The 18,572-nt window shown below is 37.2% G+C and overlaps 1 protein-coding gene across 3 annotated transcripts in view; it reads right to left on the bottom strand.

Moving 5' to 3' along the window:
* The window catches only part of kif16bb (kinesin family member 16Bb), a 33,978-nt gene extending 15,447 nt beyond the window's left edge, over positions 1-18,531 (bottom strand). For all 3 annotated transcript variants that reach the window (XM_028007419.1, XM_028007421.1, XM_028007418.1), the window contains exons 1-16: positions 18,389-18,531; positions 18,241-18,304; positions 18,047-18,157; positions 17,838-17,954; positions 15,835-15,926; positions 13,078-13,193; positions 12,846-12,988; positions 12,450-12,618; positions 11,700-11,825; positions 11,378-11,553; positions 11,225-11,290; positions 10,753-10,812; positions 2,187-2,306; positions 1,703-1,751; positions 1,481-1,618; positions 39-121 (exon numbers count right to left, since the gene is read on the bottom strand). In XM_028007419.1, coding sequence (XP_027863220.1) covers positions 39-121; positions 1,481-1,618; positions 1,703-1,751; positions 2,187-2,306; positions 10,753-10,812; positions 11,225-11,290; positions 11,378-11,553; positions 11,700-11,825; positions 12,450-12,618; positions 12,846-12,988; positions 13,078-13,193; positions 15,835-15,926; positions 17,838-17,954; positions 18,047-18,157; positions 18,241-18,304; positions 18,389-18,438 — 1,680 coding nt within the window. In that variant the 5' untranslated portion in view covers positions 18,439-18,531. The remainder of the gene's footprint in view (positions 1-38; positions 122-1,480; positions 1,619-1,702; positions 1,752-2,186; positions 2,307-10,752; positions 10,813-11,224; positions 11,291-11,377; positions 11,554-11,699; positions 11,826-12,449; positions 12,619-12,845; positions 12,989-13,077; positions 13,194-15,834; positions 15,927-17,837; positions 17,955-18,046; positions 18,158-18,240; positions 18,305-18,388) is intronic.
* Positions 18,532-18,572: the final 41 nt, after the last annotated feature.

The following is an 18,572-nucleotide window of genomic DNA, read 5'->3' as shown; positions in this document are numbered from 1 at the left end:
GATGACACAGCAATGTTTCTTTTGGGTACCGACTGTACCTGCTGTTTCTCTTTCAGTTGTGAAGCTTTAGCTGGGTGGTTAAACCGCAGTATGGATCCTCCTCCTAGCTGTATAATTGCACCTAAAGGGAACCAAATAAGTAAAGCGTAAAAAGTCAGTAGAAATGATAGTCGAAAAGCAGCAGGAATCCCTCACAGCGCAGACTTACGATCTTAAACCTTGTAATTCATTATAAATGCAGCTCTAAATGCTGAAATAAGCATTGCTAATAAGATTCTCCTAAACTGGAGAAAAGGAGTTCCATCTCTAGTATCTATTATGCATAGAAACAGCAGGAATTTGGCCCAGGGGAAGCATGGAAAACTTTCAGTCATGGAAGCATGGAAAACTTTCCATGCTTCCATGACTGATACAGTAACTTATTGTCTACACACCATACTATGAAAACTCACTTGACATTTGTTGAGTTTTTCCTTGAGTGAATTCACTGCTGAAGAAAATGAATCAGTTGTCATGAGGAACATAATCTCTCCAATATGATTTACAGTGGCCTTGACCAGGAGGATCAGTTGTCAGAGGAAATGGTCCAAGGAAGCTTCCAAGTCTTGTGAAGCTGAAGAATTTCGGTGATATGGGGGTTTATATATCGGACCTGAATCCATACAACCGTATCCACAGATTTTCTCTGGGTCTTTTCTCTTCCTCTTCCACAGCAAATACTAATCCTCCAACTACTAATGACTTCTGACGAGTGACAAAGCACCAGAGAACAACCTGTGATAGATTCTACTTGCTGTTGGACTGAAAATTACTATCATTTGTGAAAAAAAGAAAAAAGCTTCAGATGCAGCTGTTTTTGACAAGAATACTGGATAAATTGAAAACCTTACAAAAATAACGACTACTATAGACAGGCTGCACTCTGGCTGGTTCTGTGTGCAGCTTTTATCTCTTGAAAACCAAAGCAATATGGATGAGGAGTCAGAAAGTACTTCAAGCTTCCAACCTCAACAAACAGGGGCCGCTCAGGGGGCCAGAGTTTCAACTAGACTCTCTTCTATCCTTTGAAAGGTTAATGCTCTGGCCCACTTCAAAACCTGTTGCCCCTATCAACTCCATCTGCCAATTAAATTGAGGGCTTCAAGCTTTGTCTAGAGCTTTGTCCAGGGCCCCTCGCCCTTAAAAATGTTTAGCAAGAGAAATGGCATCTGCCCTGTGAAGAGCAGCGTTCACAATCCACTCATGACTTAAGTGTGTTTCCATGGGGAAGCCAGCAACAAAGTGGATTTCATTTGTAGATGAGATCCAGTGATGTCATTTCACCTCACTCAAAATGGATAAAAGGGTTATTGACTCCAACAAGCCAAATAATTGTGAATCTAGGAGAGAAATCATTATTATAGTCATGTCTTGCACCATCCCTTCCCCATATTTATGCAAGAATATCAGGAGGAAAATTAGATTTAGCTGAAATGCTTACCCTGAGTCAGCTGGCAGGGATGTGTAACCGCAGAGCCGTTAACTGAACACAGTGCGCCATCCTGAGGGAAGAGTGTAACAATCCCACCACAGTTCTCAAGCAGACAACGTTCACGGGGGAGCTCAGGTCCAGAAAGCACTAGAAGACAGTTTAGAAAGCTTTGATACCCCAGCAGCAGAAGATGTAACACGAAGATTTAAGTGTAGTGACCTTTTTCCTCACCAGTTTCCTGACAACATGAGGCTTCATTTTGAATCCAGGTTTTGCCCTCCTATGGTGAAGGGGAAAAAAATGAAAGCCTAAGTTTTCAAATGCACATAGTAGAAAGGGTGCATATTGTTTTTAGTGCCATAAAACCTAATATCATTAAAAAGTAGAACAGATCCATTTTGGTTCTTTCAAATACAGTAATTATGAAACTTTTCTAACAAAAGCCTATGGAGTCATGCCTCAAACAGAAAGATGCTACTGCTGCTTTTTTTCCTAGGTGACCAATGTGTTATGTTGTGCGTAACGTCAATTATCAGGAAGTTTATACTTCCTGCTCATCTATCCAATTTACGGTTTGTTTTATGGTTATTTAAATATTTATCCACTCTAACACAAAAATTAATATGACCATCATAAGCTACAAGCCTGAACTCAGTTTATATATAAAAGAAGAAAAATTATGCAACAATTTGAGAACATAAATTAATCCATTTACTTTCAAATAATACAAGAGGATTCCTGTTGTGAGGCAGTCTTCATTGAGGCCTATCAGATGAGGTAACTGGCAGTTCAAGATGACCCTACTCCCCTCCTTTCTCAGAGCAATGCTTTCTTCCTGTGGGAACACACCCAAAGAAAAACAAATTCATTTAGTAGCCTTTAACTGAATGATGCACAATAAAAATGCTGACAGACATTTAAAGGCAGCTAGCAGAAAACAGAATTCTTTATGGCTGCTCTTGGACGCCTGAAGGCCACGAAGAATATCATGGTTCCAGCCATGTGTCACCATGAAACAGCAGAGAGGCCAATGGCAAAAGAGACAACATAAATCATTCAGATTATGGTGGCGAAAGTCAAACTGTATTTTGTGTTCAGTGAGTGAGACCGACGCATTTCCACTGACTGTTATCACACACCATGCACCATTGCTTTTATTGGTTTATTGAAGTTGACTTACTTTTAAAACTATGGTATTTTAATAACATGCAAACTACAGCAAACTTTAGATTCATTATTTATACAGTGAAGAGTGTCATATTGAAGGTCAAAGTGAATAAAATTTATGTTCTAGTAAGTAAGACGGAAAGCCACATATATTTTAAATGATCCTCCTTTCAATTTCAATGCCAAGTCAGGCATGTTTACCTGTATAGCACCCAAAGTATTTCAAATGGTTGTACTGGTATAAAAAAAAAGAAATAAAAAAATTTACAATTCAGCCTGAAAGTATTCAACTCCCCCAGGCAGATTTTGTCTTTCAACAAATGTTGGTGTTTTGGAGTGGTTCAGCCAGAATCCTGACTTAAATTTGATAGAAAAATCAGTACAAGAAGGTAAAGATTAGAGTAATGGCAAAGAGGCCTTCCAATTCCAAAGACTTTGATCTCTTCACTAAAGATCAAACTACCAATGGAAATATGCAAGACAAGTCTAATTATAGGAAATGTTTGATTACTGGATTACCAATGTAGCTTAATTTCCTCATTAGGCATTAGGAAAGGCAGACTCACTGATATTCTAGGCATCCTGTCACATTGCCACATGGATGTTAAGTAATCAATTTGGGAATGGTAAGAAATGCTGCAATACTAGAATCAAAAATAGAGGGAAGGTAGAATTTAAAGTACTCCAAGAATAGAGCCTTGAGGGACCCCACATGCAATATTAGTTCAACTACATTTGTAATTGTACAAAAATATACACAATGGGAGACTACTTCAAATCATTTACTAGTGTAAATCAAAAATAACTCAAAAGGGAATGGATAATGTTTTACGAACGTCCTTTGCTATAAAAAAAAAAGCCCAGCAGAAAGTTACAAGTACAACTATTAGTCATAAACATAAAAAAATGTAATTATATTAGCTTTTCCAGATAAATCTACTGTCATTTGAGTCTACTGTGCATTCTGGAATCTGATATGGTACGAGAGTACATTAGTTTAACAAACAAAATTTGAGACTTCACATGAATTTACAAGTGAGTAGACATATCACTGAATAAATTTGATGTAAAATTCACAGTCTTATTTTTGGGCTTTTATTTGTTATTTCATGGCTGAAATATATTCTAAAGCCTGTAAATTGAACATTAGACATTCAAAATGTTACAAATACAGGGTTTCCCCCAGTGCATTATAATCCTGGCAGGCCTCTAGGTGTAGCATTTCTTATTTAAGATTTTTTTTTAAATGTCTGCATTTTTTAAGACTTTATAGTTGGTGTTCAGATAATTTTCCAATAACACATAATCATCAAGTGATATTTTCAAATTTAATGTCAACTTTAAACATTTAACTTAAAAACATGGCGGGCCACTGGATGAATGACTGCTGAGCGCCCCAACCACCGGGCTTACAAGTTTTCTGGGGGAAGCATTGAAATATTTGAAAGTTTTGATCAATTTTGTAGCAAAGCAACTTGAAAATTACTTAAAATAAACCCACATTTGCTTGAAATCCCTTCTAAACTTGTATTTGATTTGTATTTGTTACATTCCCTCACCAGACAGAAGTGATGGTGTAGACTTATTTAATCCCTGAAAGTCTTTTGTGAAGAACTGGAAAGCCATACTTAAAACGTCTGATCTGCTTCTTAGACCATTTCACTCCGTCTAGCAATGGCTTCTGTGGAAATCTGATGGCATGAGTCATAAAGCATGTGGTTGAGAAAAAGCAGTATTAATTTTCAAATCATGTTTAAATACTTTTGTAATAATCAAAAGACCAAATATGCTCCACACTGAAACATTTTTATGATTGCTAATATGGAATTAAGACAAAATACATAACCCAGAGGTGACCTGGAGGTTCAAACAATACAAACCATAAGAGAAATCTCCAACCAAGTGTTTAGGCACCGATAACCTTTACACAAAACATATGCTGCTGCTGTTCAATAATCGAAAGTCTTGCAATGTGCTGCTACCGGAAGTATCCCTCCGTTAAGCTGATGGAGTAATGCCTCGCATCAATATGGATTTTAAAAAGACACTTCAACGAGGCAAAGCAGAAAAATCTCAAGGTGAATACAGAAAATGTGCTTTGCATGAACTGATTGCCCCTGCTTTTAACCCTTCCACCAGCTCTGTTGTATAGATTGGACTGTACAGAGAGAGACATGTCCACCACTATCACCTCATTCATTGGCAGTTGCGAGATGGGAGAAATCCTTTTTTCTAATGAAGAGGGAGAGGCATTGACCAGAGCTCCCTGTACTTAATTAAAAGGGATTTTTCACCGACTTCATTAGAGGTGAGGAGCAGCCTGGCAGTTTAATGCAGTATGTCACTTTCCTTTAGACCCTTGCAACAGATGAGATCTATCGTATTTTCTGGACTATAAGTTGCAGTTTTTTTCAGAGTTTGGCCAGGGGTGCAACTTATACTCTGGAGCGACTTATGTGTGAAATTATTAACACATAATAAAAATGGCACCAAAAAGAAAATCATATTCTGCGGATTACAAGCTGCAAGTAGTAAAATATGCAGCCGAAAACGGTAATCGAGCAGCAGAAAGAAAGTTTGGAGTTAGCGAGAAACTTGTAAGGGACTCCGCGAAAAGCGGAGGTTACTCTTACTGAAATGAAGAAAACAAAAAAAGCCAATCGCGGGCTAAAAGCTAGGTGGCCCCAGCTAGAGGAACGAGTTCGCACATGGGTGCTTGAACAACTTGCTGCTTGTCAACAGTGCAGTTGCATCTCTACGCCCAGGTATCTGCCAAGGAGATGAATATAAATGACTTTGCAGGAGGACCTTCTTGGTGTTATCGCTTCATGCAACGCAATCGCCTCTCTATCAGAGCAAGGACAACAATGTCCCAAAAATTACCAGCAGACTTCCAAGTCAAGGTCGACAGTTTCCGTGAGTTTCCCCCAAAAATGCTACTTATACTCCAGTGCGACTTATAATATGTCTTTTCCTTCTTTATTATGCATTTTATGGCTGGTGCGACTTATAATCCAAAAAATACGGTACTTATATTAATTTCCAAATGCTATAAAAGTTTACTCAATATAGCAAAAGCAGTGTTATCAAAAACATAGGCAAAAAAATGTTTGCTTTCAGACTGAAGCAGCTGGTGAGCATACTGTAATTAAATATGGCCTAGACCAGCAGCCAAGCTCAGGAAGTGCTTAGGCTTCCATTAAAAGCAATCATTTTGTAGTTGGCTAGAATTTTAATTAATTTCTTTTTTAACCTTTTGGAGCTGCAGCATGCATTTCAAAACAGCACTGCACTAAGCTGGCTAAATCTCCTGACTATCAACTTTGTCAAGTAGAACAATCTGCCAAAAGAACAGAATAATACAGAATTCAGAACAATGGAAACACCTTCATGCTTAAATTACTGTGTCACATTAAAAGGTTAATTTTCCTAAATGAATTGCATTAATATCCCAGATTGCTTGTCTTTAAAGAAGTTAAAACAGCTTCTACATAAAGGGGAGAGCAATTACGTGACCAGCTTTCAAAGTGACTCAGCCTTTTGCTTGGAGTGATTGATTATATACTTCTGTTAAAGAACTGTCACCTTGTTAACAGCCATTCCTTTTTCATGCTCCTTTTCATTAGTTTGTTACATTCAAGAGCAGAATTTTAACCAGAAACCCATTTGATAGTAAAATAAACCATCAAATTAGCCTGAAAATTCATTCCAGCCACCAGAATGCAATTAAACTTGGACTAAAATCTAGGAGCACATTTCTGGGATTATTTTGGTTGGCCCAAATCTTTCTGCTACACGGCCAACATTATGGGCACAAATTTTGTGCTTGTACATTCAGTTTAGCAAACTGCCTTTTACAAAGCACTGAGATTTTAGCAGCTGGAGAAGAGATTACACCTCAGTTTTATACAATCAGCAAGCCGATCAGCTTGCAGATTGTATAAATGATATCTTTAAGTCTATAAATTAAATATATAGATTTATATCTTTAAATTAAGATATAAAGCTAACCTTTGCATGTACCTTTTTGAGTTACATATGGGAATTTTGACAGGCTGTAAAACCCCAAAATGCCTAATCAAAAGATTTATTTGAAGCAAGTTAAACATTTCTGTATCTCCTGATTCACAGCCTGATGCAACAGAATGATCTTCAACTTAAGATGGACACGTTGAGGGCAGAAGAGCTCAACATGTAGATTTCCCCCGTCTGATCATTTTTTCAAATCCTTCATTTTCTCAATATTAGAGTTCTGTGTAAGATGTTATAGTTGTCAGTATTCATGAATAGTGAATACTATTCTAACAATAGTTTCCATAATAAAACTGTTCAATAATTTAAAGAATGACTGAAATGCAAAGTTTGGTTGTACTTTGAGGTCTGGCAAAATGATGTTTCAAGTGCTTGCAGTGCTTGATATGTTTTATAAGTAACCAATTCTCTTTGATCCAATTAAAAGAGCCAATTCAAATTTTGGCTAGACTAATCTCCCATAAGGAGGAAAAACTAGTCTTTATAAAATGTGAGAATATGCAAAGGTTATAAAATGTTATAAAGACCATGACGTAAATTTGCTGACTATGTGGTTCAAACTAACAAACCAGAGCAAGGCTCAGAGCATGCAGAGTTTAAGTTGTGCTGATTATAGCATGTTTTGAAAATGCAACGAACATCAGGATCAAAGAAAGGTTTTGGTTCATTTATCTCACAGAAACGGAGAATCCTCCCACACTGCGTCGCATGGGGACCTGAAAGTATCGCTGGGAGAACTGGATGCAACTCCACTCAACATAAAACTGCCTCAGTGTAAGAATGTGTATCTCTATATTACAAATATATAAGCCTGCAGTAGAACATGATTTCACTTTATCCTGTTCCTTTTTTATTCTCCCAATCTGTTACTGCCTCAGACTTGTAAGAGGCTGCTCTGAAATCTCTCATATTAATTACTTTCTCTTTGCCACATGCCCTGTAACCAATCTTCGGAAGCTGGCACTGCATAACTTTGCATTCTAAATCTCCTTTGAATATAGAATCCAAAACCCAGTTTACAACGCTCTCGGTCAACTTTTCTTGTGTAAGTGCTCAGAAATTTTCATTTTGCTTTTGCCAACAGCATCACCTGAATTAAACACGAAATGGCTAGAAACTAGGATGTACACATCATATGGAGAACATAAACTTTGCATAAGATAAGACAAACATGCAGGCTAGAGTGGAATATTTTAAAACATATCAAAGGCCATCTTTGAATTTAGACAAGAGCTCCAGGTAAAGGTATATAAAAAGCCTCAAAAACATTTTTTAATCGCAGTACAGTCCATTTTAGCTAAGAGGATACTACTTCGTGTACTAACCTTGTAAAAATGTTACTGAATACCAAGAGATCTTTGACTTTTTCTTCTTGTTTTTTTTAAACACACAATCCCTCTAGATTGTCCAGAGTCCTGGTTCTCACTTATGCTCTTCTCTTCAGCACCCCCTGTAAATTTTTAGCAGGATTCGTACCTCGTTTCCACTGAGTGGTATGGGTCGCAATGGTTAGGTACGCCACTTTCTGTTTGCAATGTAAAAGCAGACCATACAACCAACCTCTACTGCACCATACCTGGATCCCCTTCACTTATACGACCATAGGACAACGTTATGGAAAAGGTTGAGCTTCTGGCACCAACCAGTCCAAGAGGGCAAAAAAGAAAACACAACAAGTCACTTGCTAGTGCATTACGTTTGTCACACTATTATGAAGCAACATTTAGGAATCCTGTCTGCCCAGAGAGACCAACTAGCAGTGGGAATACTCTGAATACATCAGATCACAAAAATAGAGAACTGAACCGACACATGCTGCTCTGTCGAAGTGAGACATGAGTTTGCTTTGGAAGGAGGATGATTCTTTTAGTGGCAAAAAGTTTGTGTTGCCTTTGCCTTAAGCTTTGGATCCAATGCTGCAAAACGTCACAGGTTGTGACATAAAATACCATACACTCTAAAGACCCCTGGACTTTTGGAAGAAAGAGCATCACAGATCCTTCAACATCTCATATCCAAAATTAAGATTGGAAATGAAATGTTTTTCCAAATATTTCTGCTTTCACACCAAAGACATCTGGAGATCTTTTAACTAAAAAGCTTGATCCAATTCTCAGTCCAAAACAATTCAGATAAAAGTCCCAGTAAGGTTTGACAAACACCACATATCTATTAAGACACCTACTCCAGATCTGGTTCCCAAGGAATGCCATGAAATAGTGGTACTTTCACTCATGGCTAACATACCATAAAAAATGTCAGCCAATGTCCACATAACACTTAAAAGTAGTCATTTTAATAGCACATTTTAAGCTTATATGCATCTCAGTAGAAGCCTTCTACGTCAGCAATGCCATTTATTTTTTCCTCCTTGGCAGAATGCAAATCCACCTGAAGACAAATGTCAAATCCATAAAGTCATTCATTAAACACTTAGAGATCCAGCAATATCAGTGGGCCCACCAGTCATCAGCACAGTGGCATTTTCGCCTGGATGTTAAATTGAATCATGTATAATAAAAGATGCGGATACATGAATGGATAGATTCAAATATAACATATCTGTCAAGCTATGAGTGGAAATGGACCAGCCTTCCCTCTGAGCAAAAATAAACTGCAAGATTACGCAGACACTTACAGCGCTTTAATTTATATGCAAGACATTCAGCGACCAAAGTGCCATGTGTCAATATTCAAGATCTCTTAATTAGGTGCAGTGACAGCAGCTAATGAGTCCAGGGCTGTCAAGCTACTAAAAGTCACCTGCTAATTATCCAACACCCACATGCAGACCTTGGCACACAAAATATCCTCCCCCCTCCCCAAATGTGAACCTAAAAAGTAGCAGGGCCCTAAAATCTGTTGCTGAACCCTTTTCAAAGACATTAGCTTATTTTCAACTTTAGCTTCAGGACTTTCACAATAGTTTCAAATTTGATAAAGAATTTACAATGAAGCATGTATGATGGAAAAGTCCCTCTACATTTTTCACAGAGTTACTGGTACACTTCTGTTTGATAAATAATGCAAGACGCGACACGGCCAAATACAGTGAGCTCCAAAAAGTGACATTTGGTGTTAGTTCAAGAATTGGGCACAAATTTAGCTGAAGAAAGGGGATGTTCAGTATAAACTCTGAGCTCGCAGCAGTGGCTCTGCTGAAACATTGGGCGGTTTCAGGATGCTACCATTCTGTCCCTGCCACAAGAAAAGACATGCAGTTTGTTTAAAAATCTTCATACAAGCTTCCCAAACACACCATCTCCAACAACTGACTCAAAAAGTTAGCTTTTGGATGCCGTTTAAATCCAGATAGTTAGAAAATCAGACTGAATGCTCAGCTGACCCATCTATAAGGAAGTTATTCACAAGGCTCGCAGTGACACCAGCTGGCAGGAGCTGGTTACTACAAGCATCATTATTAAAGTAGAAAGGGGATCTGAGGCATCATTTATGTTGCCGTTTCCAGAAATAAAATGCAAATCTTTAATTTCACAGGACAAAATTCAAAAACATTCACCCATTTTATATGCATTCTTATTTTCAAAATGTTTTAACTTTCTTTTGTTCATTTCTAATTAGTTATTTTATTAATATAGTTAGTTTGGACATAAGCTACAATTCTATGCTTTATCTTGATTTATGGATAAATCATTTTTCTGCTGTTAAAATGAGCTGCACTGTTGTACCAGCAGTCCCCTGTAGGTCTGAGGATGTCTCAAGAATGAATCTAAGAACATTCATACATACAAACATATAGAGATGCTTAGACAAGTAATATTTTGTGTATGGTTTGTTTCAATTAAAAAAATAAATAAAAAATAGTAGTGCAATTTTTCCTCATTGTTCCTCATTTTGGAACATTTTATCCTAGTCTTATTTTTGAATGCTTTTTCTTTGACATCTTGTTACATTTGACTTTAAGATCACCCCCTTTCTCTGTTCAAAAATCCATCCAAATGTAATCAATGCAAGGTCAAAATTGCACTCTACATACACAGAGATCCAGCACACACACATATATATATATAAATATATATATATATATGTATAAATAAACAGGAATTAAGTAATCTTTGTACCTCCAGAATGCTCTGAGCACCCCTCCACTTAGTGTTCCACCGTTTGGCAAGTGTTTTGACCTGATGGAAAAAGCAAAAATATCCTGTATGATATCTAAATGGAAATTGTGGTGGAAAATTACTACAAGTTCACATCTGCTGATCATGTTATATGAAATGCTTGTAAACTCTCACCAAAATAACTATTTGGGTTTCATGTACAAGGTTGGAAGTTGTTTTCTGCAGCTGCATCAGAACCAGACTGTCTTGCCCCTTGTTGTTAATTCTTTATCCTTGGTATAAAACTCATGTGTTGTCTCTGCCTGGCAGAGCTTTTCATCCAGACCTGCTTCATTATTGATTGTCCTACAAGCTCTCTGTATTGTGCACAATATATTAACAAACCTGATTGAGTGATTTCACCTGACAGTGCTTGGTAAAATAGTTTTTTCCACAACCGAAATCTTGAGTGTGTCTCTAATGTTTGACTTGCCTTTTCTTCATTGTATTGCAACTTCTCCCTTTGCTTTACAGAAGTAGCCCAATCCACCTCAATAACCTGCATTGTTGGAGAAAACCAAATAAAAGAATCAGCACACTGTTGTCATTTTGGATGGCATTTTGTATTCCTGACAGATTGCAGAACCTGAGCGGCTTCAGCTAGAAGTGTTCGAAGCCTGGTGACCTCAGCCTGCAGCTCTCTGAGCACTTTGGTGCTGCCGTCTGCATTCACTGTTGGGGTGTTTATTATATTTTTAGCCCGGCTGGCAAAGCGCAGAGTGGTTAGGGTCTCCTCGTAGTTCACATCAGCAGGAGAAATGGCTGCCAAGAGATGTCATCATGCAAGAATGACGATTCGTCAGTCAAATTAAAGGTGGTGAACAAAGATTACTTTACTGCATTTCCAATAAGATAAAAAAAAAATAGAATCCAAATAAATACAGTGGAAATGTCTGCATAACACATACTTGCTATAATTGTAGTTCTGGTGTTTCCACCAAGACTGTCTTTCAGTAGCCATGTCAGCACAGAGTTTCTGTAAGGAATGAAGATCTGCTTCTTTTTTGCTGACTGTCCACTCACTGCAAGGTCAGCTACTGGTCAAATTGAAGAAAAGAAAAAAAATACAATAATTAAGGGAAAGAAAAGTTTAATCTTTTGGCTCTAGAGATCAAATTTAGGAACCAAAAGGACTTGGCAATTAATTTTTCTATTGACCAGTCTGGTCAAAGTTTTGTTCTGCTTTTTGTCATTTCCAATAAAAATAAAATGCTTGCATCACTGCTTTTCAATAGTATCCATAACCCTAAAACCATCTACAATTTATCATGCTAAAATCACAAACTTCAATGTTTTTCACAGAAGATTGTGTGACAAACACCATGTAGCACATAAATAAGTCTGGCATTTTTAATTCACCCCTCTTCATTCCCACACCCCTATCCTCAATTGCACAGTCATCATCAAATCATCTGTAAATAATCTTATGTCAGTAAAAATTCAGTTCCGTGAAGGCCAGGCAAGAGAAAGTTGTGGAGAAGTTTAGAGGGTTACATTATAAAACAATAGAACTTCAAAGAAGAATTTAATACATTATTGCATGCTTTGTAGTTGTAATAAAAGTGCTAAAATACTTAACTTTGTTCAGAATGAACTAACAATAATATACTGCTAACCAGCACGAGATGAAGCTAATTTATTAATCAAGCTGAATTTACCAAGAGCTGAGATCACACTGCTCAAGGTGACCAGGGATTTGTTGATGTTTGCACTTTCCTTCAGCCTGGTGCCCATGGCTTGCGTCCCATCAGCTCTCTCACTGCCAGCCAGGTCCACCAGTTGGATCTTACTGTGCCTCTCATGGGGCAACTCACCATCAAACCATCCCTGAAAACGGAGGATCAAAGATCATTTCATACAGCTATGCATACACTTTAAACTGAACAAAAATATTGCTTTAGATTTTGGAAGAAAAAAAAAATGTAATAAGTATTTAATAAGCAGTGATATAATTTGAAGTAGGACTTTAAACAGTTTTCAAATAAATGTTTCCAGAAACCACAGAAGGCAAGCAACTCAGCTTGCTTTCTGAGTTGCCTGCTCACATGTCACACCTGGGTAAAGATGATGGTGAAGATTGTGTGTGAACGGCTGCTGAAGTCATTCATGCCGGTGCTGGCGATAGTGCGGGTGGCATTCCCAAGCGTGATGAGGCTCTCCACATTACTCTGACTGAGCACCACATGTTTTGATAGATCTACACAGGCATTAGAGAGAAGGAAATTCTGAATGACATTTGAAACACTTTATGTAAGACTCAGATTAACAATTAAAATTGCGCATTACTCTCAACATAAGGTCCATCCGTAGGGTGTTCTCTCACTTTCAAGACCCTTCCTTCTGAGCATGGCAGCTTCTTCCTTAGGAGGTCCTGTACACGCTCATTGTAAATCTCCAGATAACTGGTGAGGGAAAAAAAATGTTTCACAAAAAATTAAAGAAATTAGTGATTTAATTATCTGACTTTTTTTGCAGCAGCAGAAAGCAGGTAATGTAGTCTCCAAGTACTCAAGGCAACCAGAAGAAATGTATCCTTCTACCCATACAAGTAAACTTGTTCAGGGGCCAAGTGACATTTTATTTTCCAGTTCTCCTGTGATGCAAATGTGGGACTGTCTTTTGTTGTGGAAATCTTTCATATTTCACTGTGTTCATCACTCACCATGTTGAGCCAGTAACGCACAGTTGTGTACTAGAAGATAACCCTCCTCAGAGAAGAGGCTTTTAGGTCAGAATACATAGTTTGACTAATCTTCATTTTGTAATATTAATTCATTCAAATTTTCAGATTACCGTAATTGTTTGCGTTAGCAACCCTAAAACATTGAGTATTTTTATGTAACATGTTAACTATCTAAACCAGTTTTCTGTATTTATTTCAGATTAATAGGTAGAAGTCGTGAATTCTAATATGCCTATTCCCAGATACACAGTGGCCCTACCATTGATGGAATTAACTTTCCATGAGGTCCAGCAGATTTTTCAGCCGAGTTAAGGTCAGGTCATGAATTCTTCTCATTTTACTTCCCAAGACAAAGGAAATAGTGATTCTTTGTGTACAACAGAATGAACCAATGATCAGCACAAAAATCTCCCACCAGATGAGTTTACATATTTTTACAAACCAGGAAAAGAAATGATTAGCTCAAGCTACACTCAAGTTAAAAAGTGTAAAATTATCACCCTTCTCTTTGCTGATTTTGCATCTTTTCACAGGCTAAATATTTAACCGCCATCCAATGCAGCACAGGATGAATTAAACATTATAAAATTAGACCGTTTGTATTTGAGTCCACTGCAATCATTTCAGTCTAAATGGATTCTCAACACGCAGACCCCTGGAGAGTCCTTGTTCCAAACATTCTTGGAATGTTAATTGCCAAGAAGCTGTTATTCATCCCCCCCCCCCTTTACATCCAGTTTTAATCAGTTAATTAAAACTGGATGTTTTGGATAATAGGCCTTAACCAGTAAATCATGATCATATAATATTTTCTGGGCTCCTATCAAGTTCCGTCATTGCTCAGTAAAATTGCCTAGTTATCGATTTTCTGCTTCCTTCAAGATGAGGAACAATTGAGGAGTCTCTTCCCTACACAAAATATTGGAGGATTTTAATACATTTTTTTCAAGATCAGGTTGCAAATCAATTCAAGTTTGCAAACTGTTCTGTAAAAAGTTTAAAGGTCAAGTTCATTTTTGGCTTTTTATTTTTGCAGTGAAGTTATACAACTTAATTTATTTTTAATAAGAATCCAGGCTTCAATATACATTACACACAAGGTCAACATGCATAGACATCAATATTTGTTTAAAAGTTAGTCACCTCCAGCTCTTTTGTAACCATCTTAAGACTTGTGGGATAATTCTAGCTAGATATTTGACTGCTTTCATTGCCAGAAGCTCATTTAATTTGTTTTCTGCCACAGAACTTGCTTTTTGGTAAACTAGATAGTTTTGAATTGGGTTGAAGTCAAATAATTGATCACCCGATTTAACCTTTACAGAACAAACTGCTCTTTGTGGCCACACCTGATTAAAACTTTAGGAGCAAAAACAGTGAAGCTCAAAGAGTCTTGTGCGGACACTGTATAATTGTAGGGTAAGGAAAGAGGCATAAAAATGTGGGTTAACTAAACAAATGGAAAATAGCCTGTATTTGTTTAACACTTTATCAAGTCCAGAGGACACCACAGAGTTTTACATTACATTCAAATGCTGAAGGATTTGAACGTGGCTATATTGTAGCTACAGGTGCCCTGGGACAGACCAATAAAAGTGATCAAAATTGTATTGCAAATTTCAGTCAAAATAATCATTATTTCCCTGCAAAAACGGCAATGCCATCAAACTACAATGGACCCCGTCCCTGCAAATCAGTCTTTGAGGATTTAACAATTCACAGATTGTGGATTGTTACTCCAAATTACTCACAAAAAAAATTTGCCCATTCAGATTTCTTCAATGACCATATAAAATATTTTTTAAAAGTGCTTTAAAAAATATTTTATAAAGCTAAAACATCAAGGTATTTTAGCTTCCTATGTTGCCATTAGCTTGTGTTTGCAGAGAAGCTAATCAAGGAGCTCCACTCATTCTCCTTACTGCTGATTGGCTGTACCCCCCAACAGCAGATATGAGACTGTGGATATTAGCTTTTGTACTATTCCCAAGACAGTTTCCACTGTATGCATTAATGTATATTAAGGCAACACCTGAATCAAAAGGCTAAAATAACTCCTTGGCATGTTAGCAAATGTTGCAAAGCCCTGGTTATTACCAATTCATTGATAGGTTTCTTGAAAGAGTGATGCATCCAAAAATTGAAGGACAGCGGCACTCAAGGACTGGACTTGCACTCAAAAAAACAAAAGGCACTGAAATTGCACGTTGCATGATTACTTCATACAGGAAAAAACTTTAATTAAAGACAAACTAAATGTTCATAACTCATAAATGTTGACATCTGCCTGGAACTGTAAGCAGCAGTATCTATGAAGACTTGATGCATTTAACAAGAACTTCAACTGTACAGTTGCTTACCTGACCTCCATTTGAAATGACATGCTGTCGCTCCTGCTGGATATCTCCAGGAACAACTCCTCACAGATCCGTGGGATTAAACCTTTATCCACCTTTAATTGAGAAAATGTTGACAGAATCAAAACACCAATTTTAATCTCACATTAAAATTAGCTACATTTTGATCCTATGACATAATCCAAGTGTTTACACGTTGCTGCAACCACAACTCAGCACACGCAAAGACTGCTGAACAACACAATCACCGCATCTAATATGGAGTCATTGATGCATAAAAGCAATTTCAGTCCGAGCTGCTTGCCCTCTTGTTTTTAATTACAAAGTAACAGACAGTAGGCATTAAGAGCCATATATAATTATCCGACGTTGACAGCAACTCTGCTGATGACCTTGCATGAGTCCCTTTAGCAGGCGAGTAGAATCCTCCATCATAATGTAAGAATCTCATTGTGGTGAAAGGAATGGAGGTCTTACTACACTCATCACATTTTCTGATTAGTGCAAAGTGAGAAGTCAGTATAATGAGGCTGCAGACTGTCAGTTTAGCAGGCAAGAGGTCAATGCATGCTAACCCAGCTGCATTAGTTGGTGCATTTAAAAATGCATTTTTCAGCCTCCTGTGTGACTAAGAATCGTAGCTATAAACTAGTGCTAAATTAATTCACATTTTTTATTGGAAGTCTGTGCCAACACAACCAGCTGTGATATCTGAATGAACAGATGACAATTATCTTTCAGCCAACAGTGCTTTTAACTCTTCAGAGTACTTTTTTTGTGAAGTGCCTTGAAACATGTTGTGAATTGGCCCTAGAAATTGGACTGAAATCAAATGAGGGATTTTATGTGATAGATCAACACAAAGTAGTGCATAGTTCTGGGGTGGATGGATACTTGTACACGGTTTTCATCTTTTCTTTTTTTACAAATAAGTAATTCGTAATGCATTAGCATTTAAGCTTCTTTATTGCAAATTCTCCAAATAAAATCCAGGGCAATGTATTGCTTTCAAAAGTTATCTAATTGGTAAATAAAGGTCACTTGTTTTTAATTTGATCTCGGTACAAGAACCACTGTTCTGTGAACATTTCAGACGTTGGTTAAACCACTTTAGTGAACAAACCGCAACATGAAAATGACTAACAGCTCAAGGATAACATTGCGGACAAATTAGGGATAGGTTATAAAACAATAACTTCACCTTAAACATAATATAAAACACTAATCAAGCTGTCACAGAAAAGGGGAAAAAATGACAACTATAAATCTACCAAGAGATGGCCACTTACCAAAACTGAAAAGCTGAACAAAGAGCATTAAGCAGCAAAGCTTTTATTAGTAACTCTAAACAAGCTGCATAGTTATGGTGGGATAACTGATAGCTATCAGTCACCAACTAAATAATCTTTATGTACAGAAACCATTTTTTGTTTAAAAAAAAAAAAGTTCCAACACTATCTCATTGTGAAACATGGTGGTGGCAACATCATGCTGTAGGGAAAAGGAAGCTGGCTTGAGTAGATGGAGAGATGAATGCAGTCATATAAGGAGAAATCCTGCAAGAACACAAGTTTGAGGCTGCTTTTTCTGACAAAGCTAAAGCCAATTATGAAAAACCTACAAAAATGACACTACATGTGCAAAGACAGCAGAAACAGATACTGATAAATTTGCAACAGTAATTGCAAAGAAACGTGGTCAACTCTTTATGTTTTTACTCACAATATAAATGAGAGTAAAAATACATACACACATATTTAAAGAATTGAGACTAAAACTATGCATTTGTTTCCTTCCAGTTCACATTAACGCACTCTGGTGTCGATCCAATACAAACTTCCAATATACAAAAAGAAAGAAAAAAAAAACAGAAAATCTACATTTAAGGTTTTAATGTGACAGAATGTGAGAGCTAAAAATGGATCTAGATATTGTTAGAAGGCGTTGTATTCAGCAGCAAAACATTTTTTGCTGAAAAACAAACAAAATGTAGAAGTTATTCTTACTTTATTTCCCATCATGGTGTAAGATTTCCCTGAGCCCGTTTGGCCATATGCAAACACACAAGCATTGTAACCATAAAATGCTGCTTTCAAAACGTCTGAGCCCAAGTTCTTGAAAATCTGAGAGAGATGAAAAGTTCATTTAAAAAAAAAAAAGTTATTTCACTTCTGTACAACGCAAAATAAGAAATTTATAAATAAATAAAATTCACCTTCTCCTGTGATGAAAATGTGGGACTGTCTGCATCAATTGAGTCAAAGGAGTAGTCGTATGAAAACATTTTCCCTCTGTCCTTCAGTTTCTCCCCTCGACCAGCTAAAGGCTGGAATGTAAAGTGAATAGTCCACTTTAGGTAAAAACTTAATTAAACCCATTCTAAACCTCGCTCATTTTTTGATAACGTACCTTATGAATAGATGTTGTATTCCCCCTCATGTGAATTATCACCTTCGAGGATAACAGCTTTTCTCTGTCGAAAATAAATGGGAGTGATGTGACGTTCAATTTTAAAACGTTAAGATAAAAACAAAAGAAGAAATTCCATTGGACCCACCTTTTATTCAAAGGACGGACTCGGACCGCTACTTTCATCACCGAAGACATTACCAACCAAACAAATGCCTCTTCCTCCTTTCTTGTTTGGTAAAACTTTTGGCTTTCCTAATTATTCACACCTGGGCTTTCTTTATTCCCTCATGTGATCTAGAAATTAGCCACTAGAGGGTGGCAAAGCACGT

Source organism: Xiphophorus couchianus, chromosome 22 (assembly GCF_001444195.1).
Source record: "Xiphophorus couchianus chromosome 22, X_couchianus-1.0, whole genome shotgun sequence".
NCBI lineage: Eukaryota > Metazoa > Chordata > Actinopteri > Cyprinodontiformes > Poeciliidae > Xiphophorus > Xiphophorus couchianus.
Note: the sequence above shows the minus strand (reverse complement) of the source record. Positions and strands in the feature narration are given on the sequence as shown.